The following is a 27,491-nucleotide window of genomic DNA, read 5'->3' as shown; positions in this document are numbered from 1 at the left end:
TTAAAACGGCTTAGCAGGGAAGATATGTTCAATGGTAAACTTATTTCTAATACTCCAAAGAGACCAAGCCAAAGCAGCAAAAGCAACCCAAAAAATACGCTTAGAATGAGCCGAGAGCGGAGCGAGGAGACCACAAAGTTGGGGGGGGGGGGGGGGGATCCTTAGGGTCCCAAGTAACATTGAGCCAATCGCGCACACAAGTTCACTTGAACTTGGCAAGGATGCAATTAAAGAAGATATGCTCTGCATTCTCCTTTGCACAAAAGATTAGAAGAGATGACTTTTTGGTTGGGTTTTTGTGCAAAAAGTTGCTACATGGCAGTAGTCAATCTGCCACCCGTGGAAGTCAAATTTGATGCAGCGCGGATAGGACTATAGGTGACACATTTAGACACCCTCGAATAGTTTTAGGAGTAGTGGTGTATTTTACTCTAGTTTTTATATGTTTTATGTCGATGCTTAACCTAGTTTGATGTCGATGTAGTAATAGGCAATGGATGGTTCAATTATGTTGTGCACGATGTTAATGTGGTACATAAAATCAAATTATGAAATGAGCTAGTTTAAATTTGGATTTCAAATGAGCTTGTGTTCAAACGGTTTTAGGGGATTTGCTAGTTTGTGTTAAAAAAAAGTTTGGGATTTTTAGGGAGGGGGATTTGCTAGATCTTTTAAAAATTGTAAAACGAAAGAGGGTAAGGGATCCATTTTGGATTTTTAAGACAGGGGATTCGCTAGAGTTGCTCCAAGAATTTTCTTCAGAGATGGGAGCATATAACAATCAATCTTGCTCTAAGAATTTTATTCAAAGTTGGGAGTATATAGCAATCAATGCCAGAGACGGAAAACCAATGCATGTGACTGATTATTGGTTACAACTTTGCAGTTTCATGTTTAGCTTTTGTACTTTAAAGTTGATGAGTATCCATATAGAGCTAATTTTTTATTATTATAATGGTAGGTACACTTGTGGTAACTTTGTCAATCGGTCCTAGATGGTCGGCACCAGGTCTAGGGCACAGTAAAGTTCTTCTTTATAGACTTAAGGCCTTCTTTGATTTATAGGAATATCATAAGATTTCTATAAAATAGGATTTGCATAGAAAAATTTCCTTTGAGACCTTTTGGTTTGTAGGAATGGATTCCTATTCCTATATAGGATAAGAATCAATCCTTCACATTTTGGAGAAAAAAAACATTAGTTAAGACTCAATGAAAAAATTCCTATCCTATGCATCGAATGACATCTCTTTCTCTATAGAAATTGAGATGCATGTCATCTCACTTCCTATGATTTTTCTATTCCTACAACATTTTTATCCTATGAACGAAAGGAGGCCTGAAAATGTGAAGTCCATAGAGGATACAGACCATCACAGACAATGTTCTACATAGCTCTCACCTGTTCATGCGCACCTGTAGAGCTTTGTATGGAAATCATATTTTATTATTTTAAGAACTGAATATCACAAATAGCAGCGAGTATTTCAAATACTACTGAAAAATAAAAGAGACAGTGGTCAATGTCACGATCGCGGTGCATCAGTTAGGACATTTCCTGGATCCTAGGGTTTTCAGTACTTGTTTGTGGAAAGGGGCGGCAAAAGCCGCGGAAACATTGAAATACAAAGATTTAGCCACAAGAGGAATTTGAGTTACAGTCAAATTTACAGAGCCACTTCAACAAACTACCAACGATTTTTTGTACATCTCGCTCGAAGCAGCTACAGTGACCGTTCACACCTTGCCCTTGTAGAACACTATGCAATTGCCATTATATGGGAAAAACCAGAGTGAATTGCCATTATATGGGCAAAACCAGTTACAGTCGATTGCCATTACTGAACCAAGATCGAAAAGCCTCCAGGCGTACGGCATGCAGCAGAAAAACCCAATATACGAGAAGAAGCAGTGGTAACAAGAACCCTACAGTCTACAGAGGCTTGGTGAGAGGCTGACTGACAGCTATGGTCCGGCAGGTGGCTTGTTGCTCCAGAGCCTACGCTTGTATCGCTTGAGCACAGAAGCAAGGTTTTCCTTCCCTTTAGGGAAGGCAACATCTCCTGCCACCGTGCCGCTTCGACCCCTCCGGCCCGAAACGGCTTGCTCCACATCTTTGATCAACAGCAAGATGTCAGCTATGGCGGTGAAGGTGGCGGGCATCGGCTTGGCGACCAGACGTGCTTTCTCGAGGCATGAGCACCCGGTGACGGGTTTCCGAGGCTTACAAAATGCAGGATCGAGGATCCCCTGCATCAAATAAGGTAAACAAGATATCAGAAAACCAGAATATGCGATGAGAATGACATGAAATTGATATATGCTCAACAGTACGTTCCAATCACCACGCTAAGTTCAGTTATGTCATGTACTAACAGTTCTTCCACCCTCCATGGTTAGTTGACATATTCTCAAATTCTTATGTTCGAATAGTTGATATATCCTCAAATTAACTGCGTCTCTAGCATACACCCCCCTGTTTCAACTTCATTCAATCATGTCTACGTCTGACCAAGTTCATAGAATAAACTATCGACATCTAAAATGCTAAATAAAGAAAATAAAAAGTACGCTTCATGGCGAATCTATTGTTATTGATTTTGTATTCTGGATGTTATTTTTTCCCCTTTAAACTTGGTCAAATATAACATGTTTGACTCTTAGAAAACAAAATATGCACTGCATTTTGGAACAGAGGGAGTAGTTTACTGGAAACTGGAACTTCATTTTGAATGTCAATATGTTAAAAGAATCTTTGCTAAATGGATGAGCAAACAATGTCGGGATCCACTTCTCAGGTTGCCTTTTTCAGCGTAAGGGTGCATGTTGTAGTCTACTGCAAGCCTGAAAAATAATAAGGCAAAAGGGTTACCTGAAGACGGTTGAGAACATAAGTATACTTGCCCCAAAGTTCTGGCCTACTTTCCACAAGGGACAGGTCAAGCACCCGACGGATACACCAGACACCAAAACTAACAACCAGGGAAGCCTGCCAAACACAATCACCACCACAATTGAGCTGTCCGTGCATGCAATTAACGTCCATGCCATTTGTGGTTTCTTGTGAAACTCTCTCAGCTGCAGCGACTTGGTCAATTAGATCTTCATCACGACCACCATTCTGCCTAAAAAGCCATCTCGACCCTTCCAGCTTTAAGAGCTTCATGATGCAAAACCTAAGAGACTGGAGAAGCTTTGCTTCGGATTCCTTGTATGAGAAATCATCCTTGGTGACATTTGATCTGCGCTCGGTGTTCACCTCGCTCCTATTATTCAACTCTGCACTCGGCACACCAAACAGTTGTTCAAATGGTTGCCGGGACCAAAGTGATGCTGGTTTGGTGTTCATACTCGACTGCATAGAGCTCTGTAACATGTTTGCTGCGTCCACATCACGTGATTTTTCACATGCCACCCTACTAAGATATGACTGATTTCCAGCAGCACTGCCCATATTTGCTTTATTCAACAGTGAATTCCTGCTTGCAGCAATTACAGCAGATATATCGGGTGAGCTCTGGTACTTCTTTGGGTAAGCAGATGAGCCACCACCAAGAATGGTAGTGGGATCGTAATACGATCTTCCTACCATCATTGTACTTAAGCCGCTCATTGTTGGGTTCTGCAAAGTGGTAGAACCAAATGAACGAATAGCAGAGCCAGCATAGTTGGAACCAGCGGATTCAGAAGATATAGGAGGTCGCTGTGCCTTCAGTGGAATGCTGGAACGTGAACGCCGACTTGCATCTATCACTTTTAGATAGTTTGCTAGCTGATACCCAGCATGAATGGTAGCAGGCTGACACAACTGGTTATCACAGTAAGGTGCCCCATCATAATTCGTGATTTCTTTTGCATTTTGGTCAAGAAACGTGCTGCTTGAACTCAGAGCGTCTGTGTTTGGTAAATGCATGCTCTGTGACCAGGCTGATGACCCCATGGCACCCATCTGAAGCCCAAAAGACAAGTATGGGCTAGAGATGCCTGATCCTGGCACTGTATCTCTCGCTAAGGGGTTCTTGGAAGCTTGAGTGTTTTGGTTATCCGTTCTCCCAGCTGAACCATCTACTCCCAAGTCCAGTCCTAGCAAAAGGTTGATCCTTTCAGAATTAGCTTCTTGTGTCAACTTACCATGATAATCAAAAAGATGCCCCCAGAACTCATCAAGAATAGCTGCTAACTGTCTCCTTGCAGCACGGCCCAAACCAGGCTGCCTTGAGAGGCCACTACTGCCACTGATAGCATCAGCTTCTTTATACCTGCTCATAGCAAGGGATGGTGGATCACTGGAAGATGAAGAGGGTGCTTTGCCTCCAGTGGACTTATTACTGGAGCTCACATTATGTGAAGTCTCATTGTCCTTGTCTGTGCAAACATCTGCTTCAACTTCGACATCTTTCTCAGCCGTGCTCTTCATTTTGATATTCTCTGCTGAACTTTGTTCTACTACCATGGCAGTAGAAACCTTTGTAGTTGACTCTGTAAAGTCAACCCTAACAACTGATTTTGACTCCTCGAGGTTGCAGGGCGCTAAGGAGTCAGCCTCAGGAATAGTCGCCATATGAGCAGTTGATTGTCGAGCCCCGTTATCGGATTCTGCAGTGGTTTCAGAACTGTCAGTATGCTCCAAAGCTGATTTCTTATGACTTCCCAATGAATCCTTTGGAACAGCATCAACAGAATACCTTTGAATTTCTTCGCGCGCAATATATTCCGGATAAGTATCTTCTCTGTGATGAGTGGTGCCCAGTGCTTCTCTCGGAGAGTGCACAGACCACTCATGAGTTTCAGCTTCACTACTGGCTGATTTTATTGGAGTCACAGCCAGGAAGAGTGTAAAAGCAATAGACGCACAAGACATTAGAATTAGTACAGCATGTGGAATTATGACAGGGCTTTCAGTGTTCCCTTTCAGGTTGTTTGTCCAGCTGCTGTCACCGAACATGATTTCGGCCGCGAAAATGATATTTGTGAACAACATAAGAAGAAATGCAAGGAAGGCTAGTATTTCAACGTACAGAGATATCCTGTAGTTGCCCATCATTGACCGTGATGAGGCAATACGGAAAACAGGAATAGCAGAGGAGGGCAGGGTCATGCCCTGGATTACTGGACAAAGAATGAGTAACTGATATATCCCTTCGGAGCCTGCTACTTTTGCACAATAGATAGTAGGAATCATGGAAAGAACCTTGAGTAGCACATGATGCGCAGAAAGAGACAGATTTGCACCAAAGAAATTCTCCATAACTGCACGACTGGCGATAACACATGTCAACGAAATAATGTGGCTCGAAAAGAGAAGAACCGCTAGTAACACAAGTGGAGCCATGGGATTTGTAAATATCTGCAGAAGGCAAGAACCCAGAGAAACTCAGGAAGAAATTTCAATGTATACTTAGAACACCAAAAGGCATGATTGTAATTTTAATATTTGGATTTATACTGTAGAAACTGGACTCACAAACCTGGTTCATCAGATCTACAGCATCATGAAAGGAGTGGATCACATTGTGACTAGATTCCGATGCCGCTGAGCTCAACAGAACATAGTTCACAAGAAAAACTCCAGTAGAAATGAATAATATAGAAAAAAGGTGGTCATGAAACAGAGTACGAAGGGTAAGAACATGAGACCTCTTTTGAACCTGCATATATGATAAAATGAACTCCAATAAGCAGGAATAAATAGTAAAATTGACTTGTTTGTAAATAATAGTGGAATCAGGGAATACAGAGTGCATTGCCACGTTAACCTGATGTGTTCTACAATATTTCTGAACTATCATAACCAAATTTTAATAGTTTTCCAGACTTTCTAATAGTTGAATTAACCACGTAATAAAAAACACAAAATGTAACAGTGCTAGTTCCGTTAGCATCATTCACTTAGGAAACAATCCACATGACATTTAATGAAAACATGCAATACCATTTTCTCCATGTTTACTTGCATAATAAGAATGAAAATTTAGCAAAAAAGGTACATTGTCCGACAACCCTGGAAACATTAATACTTCAATTGAATGTTGGATTGGAGGACCGCCTCTTCATGCGAAGGTGGATTGGTCCATCATGCGATCAACTGATCATTCCATGAATTTTCGGGGATGACTCCATCCTCATTTTTGTTAGTTTGTGCTTATGAGGGATGAAAGCATGATGGGTCTTCCATTCACCCCTTCCTTGAACCAAATACCCCATGAGTGATTCAATGATCATAGCAGCATAGTTGAAGCACTATTTCCTATGGTATAGATGATAATTCTGACGAGTGGAATGACACGAAACAAATCAAATGCTATGCAGAAGCTGCTTGAGACATGACACCGAACACAAGCATAATGCCCAACGCCCAGCTATTTAGTATTTTTGGCGGGTGCTTGCCCCTTTTTGTGATGAACGGTTATTATTATGTATTCAGCATCGTGGATGTCATAATCTGTATCTGAAACTATGAAATATGACACACACCAGATATCAACACAAGTTGCAACATATAACCAAACAACTCATAATGGAAGACAGTTTGACACAGCTACTGCAACTTCAAATGTAAATCCAAATATGTGGACAATTAAAACTACGTATGAGCAAGAGGCATCGGAAAATACCTGAACAACTGATGAGTGAACATAAAAATTGTGTGATATTATGTTTGCACCCATAAGTGCCATCAGTGAGTAAGCACTTTCACCACTCAACTTGGGGAACATCACATTCACATGGAGAGGTATCTCTGGTTGACTGATTAACAAACCAAGCACAAAACAAAGGATCGTAAAGCCCGCTATGCAAGCATTTAACGTTCCAGACATCCTCTTGTCCTAGAATGGTCAGAAATAATATATGAAAAGCACATAGGGTCATAGAGGAGTTAGATGAACCTATCAAGAATTACTAGTTCCAGGGTCAATAATAAACTTACCCGAGGGGATAAGAGATACGGCAGCAGGTTAATTACAACGCATGCAAAAATGATGCCTGTGATGAGATCATCGTGATCAAATACAAGGTTGAATCCAACTGCTATGCCTGAAATCTGAAACAGAAAAAATACTAAATGTTCAGAAAAGTGAGGAGTTACATACCAATCCAATACAAAATACTCTAGAATGAAGCTTTGACAAACAAAAAAAAACAAAACAAATGCCTGTAGACATAGTGGCATACCATGGTTAGTTCTGAAGTAAGCAAAGACAATCCTGCCTGGACACCAAGGCCGACACATATGAACCGACTGTACTCCTGGTCGGAGATCTTGAAATCCATATAAGCGCATCACAAGTAAGAACTAGAACTATACGGTGGATGTCTGAACAACAACAGCAGCAGCAAGAAATAACTCGTGAATCGGGTACCTGTGCGAGATTCTTCTCGGTGACCATGCCGATGCAGGTGCACATGTACTGATACAGAACCGATGAGAAGTTGAAAAGCAGCACCAGCAGCACGAGGTCGTACCCAAACCGAGCCCCGGCGTCGACCGTGGCCACCCACTTGCCAAGATCAATATAGCCCACGGAGATCAGCAGCGCCGGCCCAAGGGTCCGGGAAAGGTGGTGGTGGCCGTCTCCTGAAGCCAGGGACTGTATACCGTGCACGGCTTCCATGGAATATCACCAAGAATCACGCCCAGCTGTTTACCCGATTCCTCAGGCCCGAACACTCCAATCAAACTATCTGTACAAATCTGGCGAAACCACCTTGAAGTGAACCAACGACTTGGTTGGAAAAAATGAAGAGAGTACTCCACTCCACCGCGCCGCAGACAGATTCACAGAGAACTGGAAGGGTCAGAGCGCCCATTGCCATATAGAAATATCTGGATTAGATTCACCACGGCAAGTAAAACAAAGATGAGAATGGAAGGGATTCTTAGAACAATGCGAGTAAGTTGGTGGTTGTCACCGGCTCTGAAGCAGCAGTCGAGCAAGCTCGCAGGGGTCTCCGCTCGGAGCTCCTTCGAGCCGGCGTGCTCCGCGGAGAGAGGGTTCGAGCGCGACGGCGTGGCGTTGGGTGGCGTGGGAGTCCGAGCCGAGACGAGACGAGCGGGAAGCCGGGGCGGGGAAGAAGTAGGCAATGCGGTGATGGGTGGCCTCGCCGCCGCCCCCGCGAGGGGTGGGGTGGGGGCAAAGTGGGGAAAAACAGAGGAAGAGGATAAGGGCAGGGGCTGCGGGCTTGGCGGCGAGGGGTGTTTCCGGTATTCTGCGTTGTGAATGGGGACGAAGCCTGTGGGGCCGTCTCTACAGTGTCGCCGCTAGAACCTGCGAGGGTAGGCAATGCTGCTTCGCTGGGTGTATGTGGCAGCTCCAGGTCGACCGAGTTTGAGGGTAGCTTGCTTTAGTTTTTTATTTATACGAGTAAAACTAAATGCACTCTGGTCATTGTATTGAGAGATTGACTTTGTCACGGTAATTGTGCTTGCTTTCAACGGCACTTACTGCAAGCCATTTTCGTACGTATCATATACTCCCTCTGGAATTCACTTTTATAAAACCTTGAAGATATTTCAGACAATGTGCAAAACAGCCTATTTTAAGTTGTCTGAAACGACTTACAAAAATCAATGGAGGGAGTACAATTTTTGCCATCGCTTGCTCTCTTCACCCCGCCCACAACCCCTCGCCGCCTCATTGCTCCCGCCAGTGTTGGCGTCTCCCGTGCCTTTGTTGTCCGGGGATGCTCGACTCCACTTCACTCCGACTCTCGCTCCCATCATCGAGTGTTGGTTCCGGGGTGGTGCTTGGGACATCATCGACGAAATCTAGAGAAGGAGACACTTCTCGACCCTTTCCTAGTTCGCTAAGACTAGCCACAGTGGGAGTAAATTCAGCAGTAACATCAAGTCCAACTCAGCAAATTTGCTTATGTGGCAATGAGTTAATAAAGAGAGAGGTAGTTATAGTAACTTAGCTAGTTACTGTAACATCACATATCCCAATGCAATATGAGTCTATAACCTAATAAACGAATCTTTGCATGTTACCACACTTAAGTTACTACCCACTATGAAGGTAGTAACATAGTTTAGGGAAATGTGTATGTTACTATCTATTGTGGCTAGTCTAATAGCGTCAGGCAGCGGGGATTCACCAGCCACGTAATTGGTGTTTGCTCGGAGGCGGTCGGTTGGGCAGCACAAGCACAAGCACAAGCTGCAGCGAGCGTGGCAGAGGGAATAGTGGCGAGGAACAATTCAAAGGATAGACCACTATTCCCTCGGGCACTCTTCAAAGGATAGGTCACAAGGGATCACATGCCTTGAATTGATCCTCCCCACTACAAAACATGCCACCCCTTGTGACGGAAATCATGGTGACGGAGGAAGAACCATCACCTAAGACCATTTTCGGTGACGATGACCGTCACAAGTTGATGATCACCGAAGGCAACCCTCTAGATCTTATGTAATCTTAGATGATGGTTTGGTGAAATTTTAGGCGACACAAGTTCAGCATCACAAGCCATGTGTTGTATTCGCGAAAATGCTTGAACGGCTTAGTGAGGAAAAACTAAGTAGGAAAATAGCTAACTGTTTTTGTAGCCGACTTCTCTTATGGCATGTCCTTGTTAATAGTTGGAAGTTGCACGAAATATGGATCCCGTGGTTCCCTTGTAAACAATTTTTTTTTTGATAACGACGGCGCAACGACGCTGGTTTGTACTCGACTAAAACGTTCATCGCAATTTGAGAGGGCGACACGAAGAATGAGATATTGTTAAGAAATGATTTTTCTTATTCCTCATGCAATGTAGATGTTTTTCTTGCGTCAAATGATTCGCAGGCGCGCGTTGCCCCTGAGGCTGGGACAGGGACGCTGTAACCTGGAGTGAGTCGGGGCTGGCGACGACACGGTCCCATTGTTTTTAGCCGAAAGTGAGGTAGAAACTTGTCGGTTTGAGTGCGTGAGGAGGGGGGCCTGCGAGAAGGTTGCCGTCGTACGAAAAATACAACGATAATTTGCTACTCCCTCCGTTCCTAAATACTTGTCTTTTTAAGCATTTCAACAAGTGACTACATACGGAACAAAATGAGTGAATCTACACTCTAAAATATGTCTACATACATCCGTATGTAGTAGTCATTTGAAATGTTTAGAAAGACAAATATTTAGGAACGGAGGGAGTATATGTTAATAAGTTTTTTAAAACAATCTAGTACACACTAATACATTATACTCTCTTCGTCCTAAATAAGTGTCTCCACCTTTTTTTGAAATCAACTTTTTTTTTGAAGGATCAACTTTAGTGAGAATATTTACAGTTTTTTTATGAGAATATACAGTTTTTTGAATGAGAATATTTACAGTTGGTGATAATGCAAGGCGTGGAGGAATGGTCCGCGAGTCGTGCACGCACCGCCCTCGAGCGCCACACATCTCCGTTCCCTCGCAGCCACAGCCAGTCAACCACGGCCCGCGCCTTCTTCCCCCGTCCATCCATAGGTAGATCCCCCGCCACGCCGCCGCCGCCGCCCCCACCCACCTGCAGCCACGGCGCGGGCCTCCCGGTCGCCATGAGCAGCCGCGCCGGAGACGTCGCCGGCCACGCCCTCCCCACCTCCCCCGCCACCAAACCCGGCCCGGAGGCGCCGTCCCCGATGAACGGTGGCGACTTCCCGGCCGACCTGCTGCGGGCGGTCCTGCACCGGCTCCCGCCCGCGGACGTCGCGCGGGCGGCCTGCGTCTGCCGCCTCTGGCGCGCCGTCGCCTCCGACCGCGCCGTGCTGGAGGCCGCCTTCCGCGCGCCCTGGGGCGTGCGCCGCGTCCTCGGCGACCCGGCCACCAGGGCCTTCTGGCGCGCCGCCTCCCTCGCCCGCTTCGCGCTCTCGCACACCGTCCGTCGCGGGGACACCGTCCCCGGCGTCGCGCTCAAGTACTCCGTCCAGGTATCATCTGTCTATCCTCCCCGTCTGAAGCTTATTCTTCAGGTATCGTTGTTAGCTGAATCCTACCTTGTACTGCTTTGGTGCCTGATGAGGCAACACCAACCCATACTGAACTTGGCAGATTCCGTGCTAGTAGTATCAAATCCTATAATATCGCAAGATGTATGATGCGAGACTATGCCTTCTTAGTTCTTATCACAGGATGAACTTGAATTACAACTATGGAAGTCATGAGTGATTGTCTAACAGATAGTCTATCTAATGTAAAATAAGCAAAAGTTGCAAGTCACTACAATAATTTCTGATCATGAAAAACAATCAACATTCTCACTGTCGCAGAACTCACCACCGTTGTCATTAGCATAACTCATCATGTTTTAATTGTTGGCTATCTGATAATGCTCATGATACAACGTTTGGTGATAGAACAGATACACTTCTTCCCTAATTCTGTCAATACTCGTTGCTCGGTTGTATCAATTAATATGTTGAATGTTCCAATCGATAGTAAGGCTGCAGTGGCTTACTTTGTTAGGTCTCAAAGTAATTGAGCTAGCTCTAGAGGTTTGGTTTCCATAATGTTGCCACAATTGATAGTAAGGCAAGGCTGTAGAGTGCCCATGCACCTTCAGCTAATAACCCTTTTTATCTTCAATGTTGCTGATATAGAGTTAATCTGAACGAGAATGCTAAATTCCTGCCGACTGTCAGTTTGCAACAGATCCGCACGAATCGCGCGCCGTTGGATCTGAATCCTACGATTGACCGCGCCTTCCGATCTGTTCTTTCTTGCGTCCACTGTTTCCCGCTAATCACGTGATCTCCCACATCCCGCTTATCCCGCCCGTGATCTCCACCTCCCACTTATCCCGTTTCTGGTGGATGTTGGTTTCGATGGAAAAAAAATGAAACATAAATAATTTGCGAGTACTAGGACTCGAGCCCACAACCTCTTGAAAGTTTCAGCACGCACAGACTAACCCGCTAACTAATGTTGTTTGTCTTGGTTTTACATGTTTCTAGTTGAGTTAACTAGTTCGACAAAATGAAATCGTAATTTGCTGGGTTGGGCGAGATTTGCTCCAAATTTAGTGGTTCTTGCCATCTATCCCGAGCATGGTAATATACACGCAGCGCTTAGCTGGTAACTTAATTAGCTGAAACATGGTAACTTTTTGAGCCTGCTATTTTTTTGTTGGAAAAACACTTTCGGTAACTCATGTGTAAATAACTTGGTATATACATATAGCAGACCTGATAAGTTACCGAGCCTAGACACGATAACTTTCTTGACCCGGGAAAAAAAGTTGTTGAAAAGCATACATCCGGTAATTTATTGAACAACATGGTAATTGTGACCCCAGATTTTTTTTTGCTCTAAACATACTCTCGATAACTCATGTACATACGAACGCCATGTTAACTTTGGAAAGAATGGAGAAAGAGTTGATGAAATATAACTCCCCCCTCCCCCCCGGGGTGTGTTTTCTGTGAATAGCGGTAACTCACACATCACAGACTTGCTAACTTATGTACCCGGTTCCTGCTAACTTTACCGACCCCCCCCTCTCCCCCCCGCGGGGGGTGGGGGGGGGTGATGAAATATCCTCCGGTAACTTTCGTGTGAACAACATGGTAAGTCACATTTCATAGACCCGATAACTTATGTGCCCCGGTCTTAGAAACTTTGTCGATAACTTCGGCGGAGGGGGGGGGCAACCCCGGTAATTTCTATGTAAATAGCATGGTAACAGACACATACAAAGTTGATAACTCCCATAGAAACGCCACTGTAATTTTTGACCAGATTTATTTGTTGAAAAACATACACCCGGGAATTTCTGTGTAAAAAGCATGATATCACAGACTTGATAACTAATATCTTACGTTTTAAACACCATGTTATCTTTCATCCAAGTGGGAAAAGTTTTTGAAGCATTTTCACCAGTAATTCCCGTGTTAAATTGCCATACTTCCCCATGCCTTAACCTTCTCGTACTGTAGTTACCAGCCTTATCATGTTGCTCATACCATAGTAATCACGCTGGTCATGCCAAAGTTACCAAGCCAAACTTTATTTTTTCTGATATGGCAGAAATAAGAAAGGTTCAGATAACATTGTTTGTCTACAATAGACAACAACAAAAGTTGGTTTAGTTGGTCATTAGGCTCAAGCGCTATTGCATAGACCTGGGTTCAAATCCTATTTCAAGCACTTTCATTTTCTTCTCATATTACGCGTAGGAACTAGTCGTGCGGATCTGTCGCTAATCTGAAACATTGACCACACACATGTTCAGACTTTTTGGACTACTGTTATTGACAAAGCTGTCTATGCAACTTAAATTTGAAAACAATTGGTATCCTCAGCTACTCCATTTGTCAGTGGCTGAATGCCGGTAATTTGTACCATTCCAGGCAAATATTTCCACTGTTTCAGAAAGATATGCAGCTGTACTGTGCTTGTGTGAGCAAACCTTCTCTGTTCTTCGTCAAACCGTATCTGATATCATGTGAACTTCAAGCAGGTGACCGATATCAAACGGTTCAACAACATGATGAGTGACCACGGTATCTACTCGAGGGAGAGGCTTCTAATACCAATCAGTGATCCAGAAATCCTTCTGGGGAGCACATGCTACATTGAGATGGATCACAACTCAAAGAGAGAGGTCGCGGTCTTTTATCCCGAGGGCCACCCGAATAGAAACGCAGAATCCGTGGCAAACGCTGCAGCTGCAAAAAGGCAAAGCAAACGGATTCTCGAGTCGGTGAGGCGAAGCTTGCATGTGGATGACGGAACTGCCGAGTACTACCTGTCCGTCACAGGTGGCGATCCGAGAGCTGCTATGATGGAGTTCTCGGAGGACCTTAGGTGGGAGCAGCGACAAGCGGGCCATTAGATGCAGGCCAGTGGGAAGTATATACAAGGGTATTGGTGTATAGGTGAGTATACATATCATTTGATGATCTCTACGTACTTGTCTGCTTGAACCATTACTGGGTTGCCCCTCTCCCATGTGTAATATAGTAATGTGGAACTGTGGACCTGTGTAAGGTGAACTTGAAAGATGATAATTGTAGCAAGTACTGTATAGCATTTGCACTTGAAAAGGAACATTCATCAGCTCGAATCGTTCTTGTCCTCACTCATTCTGTGACCAAAGTTTTACTTAACTCAAAACTGTATCTTCCACCTACAATTTCCAACTTTTTAAATCGGGGAAGCAGTGAAGGACAACTTGTCGTATCCCAGTAAAATTGGAAGAAGGAAAACTCAATGTAGTTGCCAGAGGTAGTATCTTAGAGCATCTCCAACAGCCGCCCAATGCGCGGCACCCAAAAAACGGGTTTACAACGCGTAAGTAGTTCTTTTTAAGGCGCTAGAAGACGTTTGCTCCAACAAGCGATGCCTTTTTAATGCGCGCGCTGCATTAGTTATAGCTTACGCGCGCTTTTTGTGCCGCTGCTAGAGACTCCAAATCGGGTCCGCGCGTGCTAAAAGCAGTTTTTATACCCCGCGTCGCTTATATAGCGCTTCTGTTGGAGATGCTCTTCATAAGGGTGCAGCCGAGAACCATGTAATTGACAACATGTTTCAGTATTATTTTCACTAAACTAGCAAGATGCCCGTGCGTTGCACGGAACATCAAGATGCATTTTATATGATAAGTTTGTCTTGTTGGAGATAAGGATAAGCGAGGGAAGGCCTTATATGCAAATGTGAAGAGGAGTGCGGATATCTTTTTGTAAAATTGCCATGGTTTCCTTCCTATCCGTCAGATATAGATCGAACGGCCTATATTGCAGGATGGCAGGCACACCATCATCACCAACTCTATTTTTTTATAAGAGTAGAGATGTGTTTACTCTTTATCAGTCACACCCAATACTAATTCAATATTTGCTTCACTGTCACACAATAATTTTCGGCTACACTAGTTCAATATTTGGTTCACTATCACACTATGATTTTGCACACCTTTTAGCCTCTTGCTCGTTTGTCTTGATTTTCACTAATCAATAAAACTACCACTGTACCACACATGCTGTTCTATAATTCCTGGTCACACGAGTTAGGGGAAACTTCACAAAAAAAAAAACAAGTCAGGGAAAAATTGTTCGACGGGTTTACATTTTTCTAGACAATCGACGGGTTTACATAATGCGACATGCATGCGCATTGTACGTATTCATCGACTAGGTTCTTTCACATTTATTGGGCCGCGAGGTTACAAGCGAAACCAGCTACCCACCACAGTGTAAGTAAGGCAGGCCCACGCATGCGGGCAGAACATACCGTGACGGCCCACGGCGGTGTTTCGATCGACGACGTAGATGCGTGCACTGTATGCTCGCTGCTTATTGCACTTTAATTTTTTATTTTTTTTGCGGGGAAAACTTTCAATCTATTCATCTTCAATCATGGTAGTACAACAAATACTAAAAATAATAAAAATTACATTCACATCCGTAGACCACCTAGCGACGACTACAAACACTGAAGCGAGCCGAAGGCGCGCCGCTGCCATCGCCCCTCTCTCATCGGAGCCGGGCAAACCTTGTTGTAATAGACAGTCGGGAAGTCGTCGTGCTAAGGCTCCATAGAACCAACGCACCAGAACAACAACCGCCGCAGATGAAGAGTGTAGATTAAAAGGATCCAACCTGAAGACACACGAACGAAGACGAACGACAAACAGATCCAAGCAAATCCACCAAGCACATATCAGCCGGAGACACAACTCCACATGCCCATCGATGATGCTGAACACATCACCAGAACGGGGGCTAGACGGGGAGACCTTTATTCCATCTTCAGGGAGCCGTCGCCGTCTCGCCTTCCTGAGTAGGACGCAAATCCTAACAAAGATCGAAAAAAGATCTAAAAACAAAGCCCTCCCACCGGCAAGGGGCGAGATCCACTCCGCCTCCATGGCCTTAAGGCCACCGAAGACGGGACGGACCGGTGCCGGCGCCGGCGGGAGGCAGAGTACCCTAACTTTTTGGAAGGGCGGCTGGCTAGGTCAAAGGAGCGCTTATTGCACTTTAATTAGCGTCTACTAGATGGTGAATAGGAGATCTTTTTGGCGATTTATGAAAGGGACCATTCAATCATTCACACACCTTCGTACCGAGAGACCACGATTGATTAGTACAGTACCACATACCGTGACTGATTTGAACTCGGTTTAAAATACATTACCTATTAGATTTCGTTAGTACAAGCATATACTATAACTACAAAAATAATTAACGATGTTTTCCACAATAAATTATGTTTACTTTTAACTTACATGAATGTACTATGTTTTGCTATGTACTCCCTCCGTTTGAAAATTCTTGTCTTAGATTTGTCTAGATAGAGATGTATCTAATACTAAAATGTGACTTGATATAACCGTATCTAAATAAATTTTAAGACAAGAATTTTGAGACGAAGGGAGTAGGTAACAATATATTCACCACCTCGCGTTGGTCGATGCTTGGCACCTCGCGTTGTGAGAGCCAGTGCCATCCTCTCTTTTCCTTCTTCCTTTTTCCAATTTTCTTTCGGCGGCTTAGACCATTTTGTTAATTTGTCTTTTTTGGACTCTATGACCTCCTTCTATCAATACAAAACAACTCTCATACCTGGAGAAAATAATTTGTCTTGCTTGTATATAATTCTAGACCGGTGCATACATAGAATCAAAAAATTTATCTCCGGTCTTAGTGGATTGTTGGTTTGTGATATTGACTCCATGAAATAAAAATATATCAGAATGTAAGAGCTAGAGGCTCGATCGTTTGTAGCCTATGAAATGTTTAGCTAAAATATGAAGATGTATTTATTTAAAAGGTTCCATCCAACTCAAAATAAACAATTAAAAGGTTCCATTAAATCAACGGTACTTTTGTTTCCCCCGAAAAAATGGTAATTTTGTTTCTTTGGGAACCTTTTTGTGATCTATTTAGTTTGTTGTCCAATGTGTTTTTAGTAGATATTCTACTGTCCTAAATAACATACGCCAATAAAAACACTCTCCCAAAAAGATGTGAATATAATGCAATTTTCTTACCATTTAAAAAAATGAATCTTGGTGCCATTAAAGACGAGTAGTTAGCAAGTGCAACTACTAGCTGACACTTCAGTTCATTCAATTGATTGGGAACCAGAAGTATCGAAGCCGTGCATGGTATGTACTCCCTCCGTTCCTAAATACTTGTCTTTCTAGGCATTTCAATAAGTGACTATATACGGAGCAAAATGAGTGAATCTACACTCTAAAATATGTGTACATAGATACGTATGTAGTAGTCATTTAAAATTTCTAGAAAGACAAATATTTAGGAACGGAGGGAGTATGTAGTATGGTGCAGATAGATACAGTAGTGTCATTCCCGCAAAAAAGAAAAAGAAATAGATACAGTAGCTGTTGGCCTAGTGCTTTTGTACGGTTAGAAACCATACAAAACATTGTTTCAGCCCCATGCACGCACCGCTCGGCCAAGTATTCACACGACCGACGCGTCGTCGCCCCACCCCCTCTCTCTCGGTCCGCATGAATTATTGCAAACGTGTACGTGCGGCCGCCGAATGCACCGGACGCATAAAATACACATGTCCTCGTCGCAGCGACGCGATGCCCCGGCGGCCATGCGGACCACGAGGCGGGCACGTCGCCGTCCGGCGCTGGCGCTGCGGGTAGTCCGATCCGATCGAGCCAGCCGCTACGCGCCGCGCGCAGAAGAAAATGACGACGGGGCCATCGCAACCAGCGAGCGCGGATATCTCCCACGCCATTCACGTAACAGTCAGGTCAGGTCACTAGGTCAGGCCAGGCGGCCGGGCTGTCACGGCACGGCAGCACGCACACCCGTGGTACGCGCGCGTGCTCTCGCCGTGCCTTCTCCAGCCTATAAAACGCCCGGCCCGCGCGGCGACCTCCTCACACACCCGTCTTCCTCCGCACAGCTCTCCAACGGAAAGCAGTACAAGTGCCATTGGAGCAGTGAAAGCGAGAAGGAGGCCAGGATGATTCTGGGAGGGCTGATCGACAGCCTGACCGGCGCGAACAAGAGCGCGCGGCTCAAGGGCACGGTGGTGCTGATGAGGAAGAACGTGCTGGACCTCACCGACTTCGGCGCCACCATCATGGACGGCATCGGCGACTTCCTCGGCAAGGGCGTCACCTGCCAGCTTATCAGCTCCACCCTCGTCGACCACGGTAAGCACTCCGCCCTTCTCATCTTGCTCCTCCTCCTCCTCCTCCTCTCCTCAGTAGATAGGATTTCTTTCGTGTGGGCCGGCGGCCATGGATGGATGGATGGATGGATGTATCTCGATCGGCTAAAGAAAGATAGCCTAGCTTGGTCGGTCGTCTTTAGCTTTAGCTGAGCATGGGCATGGCATGGAAAGAAGAGACAACATCATCAAGTAGTGCTTGCGCCCGAGCTTGATGCTCCGGACAAAGTAATAGAACAAGCAAGGACACGTCAAAAGCACAATCTCAAGTAGTAAAGCACAAAGACATACTACACTACTCAACAATAGTAGCGTTGAACGGAGAAGTAGGAGTAAACTAATATCTCTCTCAATAATCAAAGTAATAGTAATAGCCGGGCGGCAGAGTGACACGTAGTGATGAACTAAGCATGTGAGAATCTGATAATACGTGCGTGCAGACAACGGCGGGCGCGGCAAGGTGGGCGCGGAGGCGGAGCTGGAGCAGTGGGTGACGAGCCTGCCGTCGCTGACGACGGGGGAGTCCAAGTTCGGCCTCACCTTCGACTGGGAGGTGGAGAAGCTCGGGGTGCCGGGCGCCATCATCGTCAACAACTACCACAGCTCCGAGTTCCTGCTCAAGACCGTCACCCTCCACGACGTCCCCGGCCGCGGCAGCCTCTCCTTCGTCGCCAACTCCTGGGTCTACCCCGCCGCCAGCTACACCTACAGCCGCGTCTTCTTCGCCAACGACGTGAGTGATCCTTTTGCCTCTCCTCTCCTTTCCTTTTCACCGGCCGGCTTCGTCGTTCATGGTCATTAAGTCTTCTTTGAGATAAGATAAGATTAGTGGGTGCAGAATTTATTCCGTGTTGGTAGAAAAGATAGTATGGCTAGGTGCAGCACAAGATTGAATGAAACTGGCACCGTGGCACGCTGGTAGGTGAGGAAAACTGTTGCACTTGACTGACCAAGTGCGCGACCTGCTGCTGGCAGACACGTACTCTCTCCGTTCCATATTACTCGTCGCTGCTAAATCAGCGACGAGTAATATGGAATGAGGGAGTAGGTACGTGAGCTCACACGAACCCATGGCTCCACCTCCACGACCTGAGACGACCTCGATCGTTACATGGGTGGCCGACCCCAGAAGAAACTTTTGAAAAGAGATGTAGCACTCAATCCGGTTTACTTTACCGAAACAGCGAGATAAAACACCTGAAAGAAAAGGCGATTACTGCTCTAGCTAGTTGGCAAAGCAAAATCGTCTTATTCAAGTAGGAGTACTAGCTAGCAACATACGTACGTACGGGAGTTTTCTTTTGTTATGAGCAGGCCATCGATCGGCTTCCTGCAGGTGCAGGTGCAGGTGCAGGTTCAGTGCTCATGTGAATGACAATGTTTTGGTTTGTGTACACGCGTACAGACGTACCTGCCGAGCCAGATGCCGGCGGCGCTGAAGCCGTACCGCGACGACGAGCTCCGGAACCTGCGGGGCGACGACCGGCAGGGCCCCTACCAGGAGCACGACCGCGTCTACCGCTACGACGTCTACAACGACCTCGGCGAGGGCCGCCCGGTCCTCGGCGGCAGCGCCGACCACCCCTACCCGCGCCGGGGCCGCACGGGCCGCAAGCCCGACGCCAAGGACCCGAGCCTGGAGAGCCGGCTGTCGCTGCTGGAGCAGATCTACGTGCCGCGGGACGAGAAGTTCGGCCACCTCAAGACGTCCGACTTCCTGGGCTACTCCATCAAGGCCATCACGCAGGGCATCCTGCCGGCGGTGCGCACCTACGTCGACACCACCCCCGGCGAGTTCGACTCCTTCCAGGACATCATCAACCTCTACGAGGGCGGCATCAAGCTGCCCATGGTGCCCGCCCTGGAGGAGCTGCGCAGGCAGTTCCCGCTCCAGCTCGTCAAGGACCTCCTCCCCGTCGGCGGCGACTCGCTGCTCAAGCTCCCCGTCCCCCACATCATCCAGGCGGACCAGCAGGCGTGGAGGACCGACGAGGAGTTCGCCCGGGAGGTGCTCGCCGGCGTCAACCCCGTCATGATCACGCGTCTCACGGTGAGTCAACAGTTATTATGTGTTGAATATGTACTATGCTGTCGATGGGGAGAGCGTGCAAATCTTTAATTTGCGTTGGGTCGGCATGCACGCAGGAGTTCCCGCCAAAAAGTAGCCTTGACCCTAGCAAGTTCGGTGACCACACGAGCACCATCACGGCGGCGCACATCGAGAAGAACCTCGAGGGCCTCACCGTCCAGCAGGTAATAATAAACACGATCGAGTCGGCCAACCCATCGCGATCCACTGTGATTTGATGGGAGCAGGTGTAACTAATTTTGGCATGTTGCAACTTGTTTGCATGCAGGCGCTGGAAAGCAACAGGCTCTACATCCTTGATCACCACGACCGGTTCATGCCGTTCCTGATCGACGTCAACAACCTGCCCGGCAACTTCATCTACGCCACCAGGACCCTCTTCTTCCTCCGCGGCGACGGCAGGCTCACGCCGCTCGCCATCGAGCTCAGCGAGCCTATCATCCAGGACGGCCTGACCATCGCCAAGAGCAAGGTGTACACGCCGGTGCCGAGCGGCTCCGTCCAAGGCTGGGTGTGGGAGTTCGCCAAGGCCTACGTCGCCGTCAATGACTCCGGGTGGCACCAGCTCGTCAGCCACTGGTACGTACAGCATGGAGTGACCCCAAACAATGGCGACACTGACCCGGTGGTATCCAGTCAGTACTCAGTAGATGCACAACTGATGTAGTACGATTGGAACGTGCATGCAGGCTGAACACTCACGCGGTGATGGAGCCGTTCGTGATCTCGACGAACCGGCACCTCAGCGTGACGCACCCGGTGCACAAGCTGCTGAGCCCGCACTACCGCGACACCATGACCATCAACGCGCTGGCGCGGCAGACGCTCATCAACGCCGGCGGCATCTTCGAGATGACGGTGTTCCCGGGCAAGTTCGCGCTGGGGATGTCGTCCGTGGTGTACAAGGACTGGAAGTTCACCGAGCAGGGCCTGCCCGACGATCTCATCAAGAGGGGCATGGCGGTGGAGGACCCTTCGAGCCCGTACAAGGTGCGGCTGCTGGTGTCGGACTACCCGTACGCGGCGGACGGGCTGGCGATCTGGCACGCCATCGAGGAGTACGTGAGCGAGTACCTGGCCATCTACTACCCCAACGACGGCGTGCTCCAGGGCGACGTGGAGCTGCAGGCGTGGTGGAAGGAGGCGCGGGAGGTCGGGCACGGCGACCTCAAGGACGCGCCGTGGTGGCCGAGGATGCAGGACGTGGGCGAGCTGGCCAAGGCGTGCACCACCATCATCTGGATCGGGTCGGCGCTGCACGCGGCGGTCAACTTCGGGCAGTACCCGTACGCGGGGTTCCTCCCAAACCGGCCGACGGTGAGCCGGCGCCGCATGCCGGAGCCCGGGACGAAGGAGTACGCGGAGCTGGAGCGCGACCCGGAGCGGGCCTTCATCCACACCATCACGAGCCAGATCCAGACCATCATCGGCATCTCGCTGCTGGAGGTGCTGTCGAAGCACTCCTCCGACGAGCTCTACCTGGGGCAGCGCGACACGCCGGAGTGGACCTCCGACCCCAAGGCCCTGGAGGTGTTCAAGCGCTTCAGCGAGCGGCTGGTGGAGATCGAGAGCAAGGTGGTGGGCATGAACCACGACCCGCAGCTCTTGAACCGCAACGGCCCGGCCAAGTTCCCCTACATGCTGCTCTACCCCAACACCTCCGACCATAAGGGTGCCGCCGCCGGCCTCACCGCCAAGGGCATCCCCAACAGCATCTCCATCTGAGCATGGTACATCGGAGCTTCGTCTCGTCTGACGCCAACCACAGCGCGTGTGCGTCCGAATAAAGAGAGTGCGACTCGTTCGCCACGTACGGGAACGTGTCGAGAGACTGGTGCAGTGTGTGTGTGAGCTTGTGTCAGCAATTGTTCGATCCTGGTCTTAAACTGTTAATCCTCACCCTCCATTTGCCCATAAATAAAGCATACTCGCTTCACTTTTATTCACTCTGCATATTAGATTTGACTAAACTCAAATTTTATAAGGTTTGACTAAGTTTATAGAAAAAAATACAAACATTTACAATAACAAATCTATATAATGTGAAAGTATCAATAATGAATCTAATGTAATTGATTTTTTATTGTATATGTTAATATATTTGTCTATAAACTTTGTCAACATTTATAAAATTTGACTTTAACCAAAACTAATATGCGGAGTAAATAAAAAAAAAGAGGGACTATGTGTTTCCATTGAAACTTTGTCAGCATAAAGCATGATTGCTATTGTGATCAACTCGTAATAAAATAATTGCATGCATCGGTTGGCCATGTTCACTGATCAGTGGAGGAGCAGTCAAATTTTGACTTGAGGAGCTGGCTGAGCTAACGGGTTGCGCAAGTGCAACTGACATGTTTTTTTTTTGAACGGTCACCGGGGGAGAGGCTCCCCATCTAAATATATTGCTCAAAAAGCTGCCAAAGCCAAGAGTCTCCTCTTAGCTTTGGCTGGATCCAGTTTATAAAGAAAATTGGGTTGAAAACCTAAACAAGCTGACCCCGTTTATGAGGGAAACCGGACCGAAAACCGTACAAGTAACAATGTTACAGAAAAAGAAGAAAAATTGACGCCCAGAAGATGGAACGACCTAGCTAGCATGCAGAAAGAACAACACCACGAGAGACGGCAAGTAGATGTGGGGTGTTGTAAGGGATCACAATACCTAGACTTTGCGAGCAACCTAACGCACCGCATTGCGTGCATACCGAGCCCCACGGCACAACTCAGGAGCATCCACAATTAACGAGTGTAAAACACGAACCTTGACTGGGAGCCCCGCAGCGGAAGATCGGAACGATTAGCAAATTGGGGAGGCACTTTACACCATCAAAGAGCAAAGATGAACCATGCTAATTGTTAATTTGCATCATCACCGAGGGCACGACGCTCGCCGCAACACATCAGCCACCATGGGAGGGTCTTGAGCAAGCGTCTTGAGCAAGCATTGCAAGACACCTAACACGAGGGGGAAACAAATGGCCGCCTTGCGGTGCTGAAGGCACCGCCACCAAACCTCAAAGAACACCATCAAACAACTACCATCGACTCCAAGTCAGTCGCTTCACCACCACCACCATTGGTATCTCCGGCTGATCCCTATTCCAAAAATGATGCCCTCAAGAAGGAAACGACGCAATGCACCGCCATCATCCAATCTGGTAGAGCACGGATCTGAGGTTTCCCTCGGGCAGGGGACGGTAAGGGAGAGGAGCACTTCACCACAGCAGCACCTTCAAGAAGGATGCGACGCCCGGGGACGCCGCTGCTGCCGGCTCCGATCATAGTCGGAGGCAGACTTTCGCCTGTCATCGTCTTCCACGCACATACCAAGCCAGCTGGTCCACCGCATCCAACCCCCACCGCCTCGGGCCAGATCCAGACGGATACAACCCATCCCACACCGGGCCTGCCAGATCCGAGCTGAGCCGAGGCCAGCAAGCACACGGCACCACCACGCCCAGCCAAGCTCCCGGCAACGAGCTGCCACCATCTGCAGCACTCCCCAGCCTTCCACCGGAGAGGACAACCCCACGACCGCGTGCCCGAGATCCGCCACGAGCAACACAGGATCTCGAGAGCAACTGACATGTGTAACATACATTTCCTTGCCATGTGGAAATGGGGAACATATACGAGCTTGTCAGGTAGTAATAAATCAAATCAACGCACACCTTGGAGTAACTTCTGCAGGAGGAGAGAGCGAGAGTAGTAGTTGACAGTGAAGAGCCACTTGAAGAACAAACTCAGCTGGAATGCTCCTTTTTTTTGGTTAGTAGAAGAGATGCCATGCCCATGCTGGGCACTTGGAGTATGATGAGAAGAATCTGGATCTGGTTGGTACAACTTACAAGGTGTTGTCAGACTAGTCTGAGCCGTGAGGCTTTCAGTTGTCCGGGTGTCCAGTTCAGCAAGAGGCAGTGGAGTTGTGGCCAACACTGTTTAGAAGCTCTTGGTCGGCACACCACAATCACCGGATCAGCGAACGTGCCCATGAATTGAATTTAAAAGGAGGTGTGTTCTGCTGTCTCTTGTGCTCCTAATTAAGTAATTATCGCCCTCTTGGCAGCCAAGCAGATCCTGTGCTGACAGTGTAGGATCAATAACTCACCAAAATCCCTGTTTGCTAAGATGGATTGCAATTCATAATGCGCGATGACGATGATGATGATGATGATGATGATGATGATGATGATGATGATGATGATGATGATGATGCCGGTGGGAGGTGTTTTTTATTATTTTTTCTTTTTGGAAAAAGTGAGCTTGATTGTTGATGGGAGATCAACCGCGATGATTAAGCTCTGCAATAGTTGTATGATTTGTCCTTTACGCCCCCCCACATGTTTCTAATGAAACAATCCTGATACGGCCTTATAACGATCAGCCCGCCGACTCCGGGGAGCAAAGTAGACTAATTTTCTTTTTTGAAATGCAAAGTAGACTAGCACATAGCTTCAACATTGACAAAGCAGTGCAAAAAGAGAGATGAGTTTCGCGTAGGAATGAATGATGACTTCACACTTGCTCAAGGTTCCAATCAAAGGCCGTGCTGTTCGTATGAAGTGTCAGCAGAAGGCCTACCCCTATTTGTCAAGAATGATGAAATGGGCATAACGCAACCATGAACGTCAAGACGGACCCCAAAAGGTGAGGAATAACCAGTTTTCGGACGATCATCATCTTTCGCATCGTGTTGAGCGTGAATAAACACTAGACAGACAATTAGCCGTGCGCATCGCAATTTGAATCGAATCGCAACCCGGCAGCTGAGCTGCCAACCTTGCCGGGATCATACTATAATTTAGTGTGGCCCCGCTGTGGATTAGCGAGCGTTTCACGTGGTGCCGTGTGCGGTGCTTATCATGGTCGTGCTCTCGTGTACGCTTGCAAGGCTTGGTGGCAAAAATACTCTTATATTATAGGAGGGAGGGAGTAGTATTTTAGATAGAGCGCAGACTGTACGCCTTCAATTTGGATCGGGGTGGTACAAAGATGTTGTTTTGGCAGTGCAGTGTGCCCAACACTGCCTATAATTACCAGCAACAGCAACCACGTACCAGATCAGCTAAAACTCTTGGTCACCGCATCTCAAACACTCGATCAACCAACATGCCTATGTAAGCAAAATTTCTTTGAGTGCGGAAGATCTTCAATACAAATGATTTAACAAAACATATGAGAGATTTTCTATTCATTGATCCGAGTGTACCTTAGACCTTCGAAGTCGATTCCGTCATCGTCGAACGTTCTTCTTTTCTCTGTCTCTTTACTTCACAAGTTCCTCCAATGGGTAAAGAACCAAACGTTTCAGCATGTGTGTATAGGTATTCTTTCTTGTGTCGTCTAAAACGGCAGCGCTTCCACGGATAGAACGGCAAGAACCACCGATAGCAAAAAGGTACCTTCTGCAGACTGCAGTTGTGTCGCTTCGCTGCTGCCGACGCTGCCGAAGTGGTGCGTCTCTCCCACACGGCCACACGCATGCATGCGTCCATCTGCTAGTGTCCGGGCAAACACACACGTGCACTAGTAACATTGTTGCCGATCCATGCACTGGAATTTGATTGGCTAAACTAACCAGCCAATCCATGCATTAAGGCATGTATAATAGTTGATAAGATAATCTTATCTTAAGTCTTGCATGTAATTTAGAGAAGATAAAAAAATATGTCTACGATGGGTCATATCTTAGCCTTATCTTAAATAACTAGCTATTTCTAAAAATGTGGTGAGACAAATTGTGCTAAGAGATCATCTCTTGTCTTCTCTTAAATAAGAGAAGACAAGCCTTTTCTTATGATTTATCTCTCTTCCACCTCATCATTTATCCTACATGGCATTGATAAGATAGAACCATTGTACATGCCCAGCACTAACACACGTACATGCACAAGGCATGCGACTTTGACACACAGACACATACGCTCTAATTTGTGAAGACTAACAGAGGAAAAAAAGAGGGAATTAAAACCTAGACTTTAATCTAGTATTTCTAGTAACCATCATACTAGAACTCTTCACTAAAATCAAACTATTATTTACATTGGCCATATTAATATTCTTACATGTTGGATTGAATTAATAAAATTGGAGGAAACTGGAGAATTGATTGGTGTGCCGATGTATTAACAACAGAAGCGTTGGTTCTAAGGTTTGGCCTATTTCTAGCACAAAAGGCGGTGTGCAATCGTCTTGTTATTACCTCTGACAATATGAAGGTGATTGAAATAATGAAGAATGGAGAACATTCGGTGGGACCAGCGGCAGCAATGTTTGATGACTGCTATTTTATAGCTTGTGATTTTCCTGTTGTTACGTTTGAACATTGTAATAGGGAAGCAAATAAGGTGGCTTATGAACTTGCTAGGCTAGTGAAATTTTCAGTCACGAAGGACTGGTTTGAGGAGCCTATGAGGGACATTGTATGTTTACTGATTGACGATGTAACAATTATCTCAAATCAATAAAGTTGATGTTTATTTGAAAAAACAACACGCCCATGTTGGATTGAATTAATAAAAGGAGGCGGGTGTTTGTCCCTTGTGCTCCCAATTAGTATCTCCCTCTTGGCAACCGAACGGATCCTGTGCTGACGGTGTAGGATCAATAATTCACCAGATCCCTGTTAGTGTCTGCTACAATTAGGGGGATTGCAATCCATGATGCGTCAGGATGATGATGATGATGCTGATGATGATGATGGGCGAGACGGCCTAGGGATGAGCCGGATCGTTGATGGGAGATGAACCGCAATGATTAAGTACTGCAATGGTTGTATGATTAGTCCTTTTATCTCCCCACGTGCTCAATGAAACAATCCTGATCCAGACTTTTAACTTTATTAACGATCAGCCCCCATTTCCGGTCGCATACAAGCCAGGACAGGACTCCATGAACAAGTATAGCATTTGCACTTGAAAATGAACTTCCACCAGCTCGAAAATCCGTTAATGCCCTCACTCATTTTATGACGAAAGTTTTACTTCTCTCAAAACTGTAACTTCCACCTACAATTTCCAACTTTTAAAATCGGTGAAGCAGTGAAGGCCAACTTGTTGTATCCCTGTAAAATTTCCAACTCGTATACTAGACCCTTTTCCGTATAACGAGATACTGCAGGGACGTGAAGGACAACTTGTCTTCCTCTTATGAAGATTGTGAAGGTACATACGGTACGTTCTTGTAATCAAGCGGCTTATGTACTAGCTTATTTTAGTTATTGTAATAAGACTTCATTTAGTTGGTTTGACGAGCCTCTTGACTTTGATTCTAGCAAGCTT

The 27,491-nt window shown here is 46.6% G+C and overlaps 3 protein-coding genes across 6 annotated transcripts; 2 read left to right on the top strand and 1 right to left on the bottom strand.

Annotated features, from left to right (window-relative positions):
* Window positions 1–1,618: 1,618 nt before the first annotated feature.
* On the bottom strand, window positions 1,619–8,155 carry LOC125550429 (protein ETHYLENE-INSENSITIVE 2-like). 4 transcript variants are annotated; one of them, XM_048713425.1, is made up of 10 exons: window positions 7,912–8,154; window positions 7,362–7,787; window positions 7,174–7,260; window positions 6,929–7,042; window positions 6,615–6,827; window positions 5,469–5,648; window positions 5,192–5,347; window positions 4,686–4,803; window positions 2,873–4,596; window positions 1,619–2,250 (listed from the first exon to the last, which is right to left on the bottom strand). In XM_048713425.1, exons 2-10 carry the CDS (start codon window positions 7,611–7,613, stop codon window positions 1,966–1,968), a joined length of 3,129 nt encoding a protein of 1,042 aa, XP_048569382.1. In that variant the 5' UTR covers window positions 7,614–7,787; window positions 7,912–8,154; the 3' UTR covers window positions 1,619–1,965. The 4 variants fall into 4 exon arrangements, with proteins under 4 accessions (XP_048569382.1, XP_048569381.1, XP_048569380.1 ...); XM_048713424.1 differs by having other exon boundaries at window positions 2,873–5,347; window positions 7,362–7,825; XM_048713423.1 differs by having other exon boundaries at window positions 2,873–5,347.
* A 2,202-nt stretch (window positions 8,156–10,357) lies between these two features.
* Window positions 10,358–14,025, top strand: LOC125550428 (F-box protein At1g55000-like). The gene is made up of 2 exons (XM_048713422.1): window positions 10,358–10,891; window positions 13,420–14,025. Exons 1-2 carry the CDS (start codon window positions 10,520–10,522, stop codon window positions 13,792–13,794), a joined length of 747 nt encoding a protein of 248 aa, XP_048569379.1. The 5' UTR covers window positions 10,358–10,519; the 3' UTR covers window positions 13,795–14,025.
* Window positions 14,026–17,516: 3,491 nt separating this feature from the next.
* LOC125550427 (linoleate 9S-lipoxygenase 1) lies at window positions 17,517–22,150 on the top strand. Its single transcript, XM_048713421.1, has 6 exons — window positions 17,517–18,102; window positions 18,560–18,852; window positions 19,525–20,169; window positions 20,265–20,372; window positions 20,477–20,787; window positions 20,898–22,150. The coding sequence occupies exons 1-6, from the start codon at window positions 17,532–17,534 to the stop codon at window positions 21,931–21,933; spliced, it is 2,964 nt and encodes a 987-aa protein (XP_048569378.1). The 5' UTR covers window positions 17,517–17,531; the 3' UTR covers window positions 21,934–22,150.
* Window positions 22,151–27,491: the final 5,341 nt, after the last annotated feature.

The sequence above is a fragment of the Triticum urartu genome, chromosome 4, assembly GCF_003073215.2.
Source record: "Triticum urartu cultivar G1812 chromosome 4, Tu2.1, whole genome shotgun sequence".
NCBI lineage: Eukaryota > Viridiplantae > Streptophyta > Magnoliopsida > Poales > Poaceae > Triticum > Triticum urartu.
Note: the sequence above shows the minus strand (reverse complement) of the source record. Positions and strands in the feature narration are given on the sequence as shown.

What these genes read in the sequence shown, in the direction of transcription:
- LOC125550429 (XM_048713424.1), bottom strand. Translation starts at nt 7,613, where the DNA reads ATGGAAGCCGTGCACGGTATACAGTCCCTGGCTTCAGGAGACGGCCAC. An exon ending in TTCACTCATCAGTTGTTCAG is followed by an intron (nt 5,649 to 6,614) that starts GTATTTTCCGAT and finishes TCATATATGCAG; the next exon opens with GTTCAAAAGAGGTCTCATGT. An exon ending in CTGTAGATCTGATGAACCAG is followed by an intron (nt 5,348 to 5,468) that starts GTTTGTGAGTCC and finishes TGCCTTCTGCAG; the next exon opens with ATATTTACAAATCCCATGGC.
- LOC125550428 (XM_048713422.1), top strand. Translation starts at nt 10,520, where the DNA reads ATGAGCAGCCGCGCCGGAGACGTCGCCGGCCACGCCCTCCCCACCTCC. An exon ending in CGCTCAAGTACTCCGTCCAG is followed by an intron (nt 10,892 to 13,419) that starts GTATCATCTGTC and finishes AACTTCAAGCAG; the next exon opens with GTGACCGATATCAAACGGTT.
- LOC125550427 (XM_048713421.1), top strand. Translation starts at nt 17,532, where the DNA reads ATGCGGACCACGAGGCGGGCACGTCGCCGTCCGGCGCTGGCGCTGCGG. An exon ending in CTCCACCCTCGTCGACCACG is followed by an intron (nt 18,103 to 18,559) that starts GTAAGCACTCCG and finishes ACGTGCGTGCAG; the next exon opens with ACAACGGCGGGCGCGGCAAG. An exon ending in TCATGATCACGCGTCTCACG is followed by an intron (nt 20,170 to 20,264) that starts GTGAGTCAACAG and finishes GCATGCACGCAG; the next exon opens with GAGTTCCCGCCAAAAAGTAG.